Source organism: Triticum dicoccoides, chromosome 6B (genome assembly GCF_002162155.2).
Source record: "Triticum dicoccoides isolate Atlit2015 ecotype Zavitan chromosome 6B, WEW_v2.0, whole genome shotgun sequence".
NCBI lineage: Eukaryota > Viridiplantae > Streptophyta > Magnoliopsida > Poales > Poaceae > Triticum > Triticum dicoccoides.
Window position 1 is genome coordinate 722,007,980 of NC_041391.1, and position 3,527 is coordinate 722,011,506.

Here is a 3,527-nt window from a genome sequence, read left to right on the forward strand (position 1 = left end):
TACGCAAGTCCTCCTCGGGTAGAAGGCTGGTTGGGGGACGCGATGCAGATAGCAGGAGGGGCTGCATGGGCGTGCAGGAAAGGTATTTTTTTATTAATTGCTCAAGAATGGATGACCAACCAATACATAGTGATTAGTTTTTGATTGGTAGTATTAGTGGCTTCTTAGTGCGCTCAACATGATTTGTGTTTAACAAAGGGAGAATTTGGACCTTCGGATCCCGTTCTTTTATAGGGGTAATAGACTTGATGAGAAGCATGCATGTTTGAACGAACCATACGTGCCTCTGCTTGAAAATTGATTGATCAGGTACATTTAATTACTTTCTCCCACCAACAAATTAAGTACAAGTAGTACATTAGAACCAACGATCGATCAATAGAACTACTCACTCATCAAGTCTATGGTAAATGAATCGAATCACATCGAGGTCAACTAAATATAACTTGTTTAAATTAAGATTTTATTTGATCGAAACAATTTGAGTTGGATTCACTAGAATTAGTTACTTTCAAATGTATACTATTAAAATTTTGAATTTACCACATGATGATGCTCTTACACGATCTAGACAAAATAATAGTTAAGTACATACAATTATTAAAATTTTAGAGGCAATCTATGTTAAAGCATTTATAAAATATAAAATATGGCACCACTTTAAAACACATGATTATAACAAACAAAGGTTTTAACAATATCCACTATGCTTAATCCATTTCCAAGAACAATGCCCGCGCAAATGCCTGGGCCACTCTGCTAGTTAAGTACAAGTAGTACACTAGAACCAACGATCGGTCGATACCACTACTCGGTCTTCAAATCCACGGTAAATGAATCGAATCACATGTGTGTCGAGCTTGTATATATTATAAGTTTGTTCTTCATCATCGTTCTCTTCTTCTTGCTCATCTTCTATTAAATTCAAATACAATGTAGTTGGCACAACCATGGCGATCGATTGATCAATGGATGGCTGGTGGAGCTATGCTTGTTAGCTGGCTAGCTGCTGAGGCCGCTGCCTGCTCCATGGAGGATGCTGCCGTCGGAGGTGTGCCTCATGGTAAGCCTGCCATTGCCGATGATCCCCTTCTTCATCATGGCCACGAACTCCCCGTAGTCGATCCGACCATCCTGCATTTGAGCCATTCAAATTTCAATTCAAATTTGTAATCAGTAACTTAAGATAGATTAATGAAGAGAAAATCGAGTACTCACGTTGTCCTGGTCGACCTCCCTGATGATGTCGTCGATGCCGACGTCGGCCATGTTGTGCTCGCGACACGCCACCTCCAGCTCATCGACGGTGATGTACCCGCTGCCGTCCTTGTCGAAGTAGGAGAAGGCCGCCATGAGGTGCTCCTCACGGTCCAGCTTGTTCATGTGCACGGTCGCGGCGATGAACTCGTCGTAATCGATGGTGCCGCTGCGGTCCACGTCGGCGGCCTCCATCAGGTCCCGCACCTCTGAGTCCCTGAGCTCGGTGGACCCGTAACGGCGTAGCCCCTCCCTGAGCTCCTCGAACGTGATGGCACCGCTGCCGTCCGTGTCCATGGTCTTGAACATCTCCTTGAGCCCGGCCAACTCCTCCTCTGACAGCCCGCGCGCGATCACACGTAAAGCCATCTTCTTCAACCGGTTCATGGCCGAGAACTGCTTGAGCCTAGAGAGCACAGCAGGGTCCAGAGGCGCGTCGGGGGCCTCGCCGTTCTCGATGATCCATGGGTGGCACAACACCTGGTCGGTTATCAGTTTTGGTTTCAGAAATATTTCAACAAATCCAAAAATCACCGAAATCCTGAATTACAGCGATTTCAAGTTGCATTTTGGCCAAAGGGCCGAAACATTCATCTAATGCAACAAAACAAATTTGTAATTTTTGAAAAATATTCAAATTCCTGCGTACTACCGAAATTGCTGAAATGTTTTGACCAAAAGGTAAAAAATATTTAAGTGCCTACTAAAATTCAGCGAATTTCATTGAAATCTCGCATTGAAAGTGGAACGGTTACCTGGTGCGCCGTGAACCGCTCCGCCGGCGGCGACTTGAGCATCTTCCGGATGAGGTCCTTGGCGCCGTCGGAGATGTTGGGCCACGGGTCGGAGTCGAAATCGATTGCGCCCTTGAGCACGGCATCGAAGATGCCCTGCTGCGTCTCGGCCCAGAAGGGTGGCACGCCGGAGAGGAGGATGTAGACGATGACGCCGGCGGTCCAGACGTCCGCCTCGGGGCCGTAGTGCTTGCAGAGCACCTCGGGCGCGACGTAGTAGGGGCTGCCCACGACGTCGGTGAAGATCTGGCCGGGCTTGAAGAAGACGGAGAGGCCGAAGTCGATGGCCTTGAGGTTGACCTTGTCGCCCGCCGGTTCATTAACATTAACATTGTTGCCGGAGCCATTGTTGTTGCTGTCACCACCATTACCTTCCTTGTCTTTCAATAAGAAGTTCTCGGGCTTGAGGTCGCGGTGCATGACCCCGAGCGAGTGGCAGGCCTCGACGACGCCGACGATGACGCGGGCGATCTCGGCGGCACGGCGCTCGGAGAAGTAGCCGCGCTGGACGATGCGGTCGAACAGCTCGCCGCCCTCGCAGAGCTCCATGACGATGTGCACGAACTGCGCGTCCTCGTACGCGCCCTTGATGGTGACCACGCTGTCGTGCCCGGCAAGGTGGTGCATGATCTGGATCTCGCGCCGCACGTCCTCCACGTCCTCGGGCGTGAGCAGCTTGCGCTTGGCGATGGACTTGCAGGCGAAGTCCACGCCGGTTGAGATCTCGGTGCAGAGGTAGGTGGTGCCGAACTGGCCCTGGCCGAGCTTGCGGCCGACATCGTAGAGGTCCCGCAGGAGCGGGGTTTGGTGGCCCATCACGGCCGTCGGGGAGGAGAGCTGGTGCTGGTGGCCGGCTCCGCGGCCCATGATGGTGTTGCGGTGCGGCGCGCGGTCGAGGACGGGGGAGGAGTCGGAGTCCCAGTCGGAGCTGCTGCAGCTGGTGCGGTAGTGGTGGCGGCCGTCACCGGCCGCGGGAACGATGGAGCCGTGGCACGAGTTGCCCATGCATCGTCGTCGTCGTCAACGATGGATCCTCCTCAATGATCAATGATGATCGAGGGACCCTCGATGCAGCAAGGGATCGAGCGGGAAGACGAAGGTGGAGCGGTGGGGAGCGATGGTAGGCTAAGCAGGGACGACGACGGACGACGACCACTCCTCTCCTCTCCATTGTTTCGGGGCGCATGTCCCTCCTAATTTGAGCTCGCTCGTGCATGCATGCATGGCATGTCGAGCGTCGTGCGGTGCACCGCCGCTACCCTGCTCTGCTGGCCGGCCGGACGTGCAATGCACCGCGATCGACTACGTGCATGCCGCTTGGCATTAGCTAGTAGGTGCGGCAGCACGTACGTGCTAGCTGCAACAGCAGTTTCTCCTATCCTCAACGTCGTGCACCCCTCCCCCGTCCGGCGTGGCGGCCGGGCTTCATACGAGTATAGTATTCCCCCGGATCTTTTTTTACTCTGCATATAAAAT

At 52.5% G+C, this 3,527-nt stretch overlaps 1 protein-coding gene across 1 annotated transcript; it reads right to left on the reverse strand.

The window, feature by feature from the left end:
- Positions 1-661: 661 nt before the first annotated feature.
- Positions 662-3,173, reverse strand: LOC119320331 (calcium-dependent protein kinase 26-like). The gene is made up of 3 exons (XM_037594435.1): positions 2,013-3,173; positions 1,219-1,737; positions 662-1,134 (listed from the first exon to the last, which is right to left on the reverse strand). The coding sequence occupies exons 1-3, from the start codon at positions 3,054-3,056 to the stop codon at positions 1,003-1,005; spliced, it is 1,695 nt and encodes a 564-aa protein (XP_037450332.1). The 5' UTR covers positions 3,057-3,173; the 3' UTR covers positions 662-1,002.
- Positions 3,174-3,527: the final 354 nt, after the last annotated feature.

Bases quoted from the DNA above. Each gene is read 5' to 3' on its own strand.
- LOC119320331 (XM_037594435.1), bottom strand. From the start codon at position 3,056: ATGGGCAACTCGTGCCACGGCTCCATCGTTCCCGCGGCCGGTGACGGC. The intron at 1,738-2,012 runs GTAACCGTTCCA...ATAACCGACCAG, and splicing joins AGCGGTTCACGGCGCACCAG to GTGTTGTGCCACCCATGGAT. The intron at 1,135-1,218 runs GTGAGTACTCGA...GCTCAAATGCAG, and splicing joins GGGAGGTCGACCAGGACAAC to GATGGTCGGATCGACTACGG.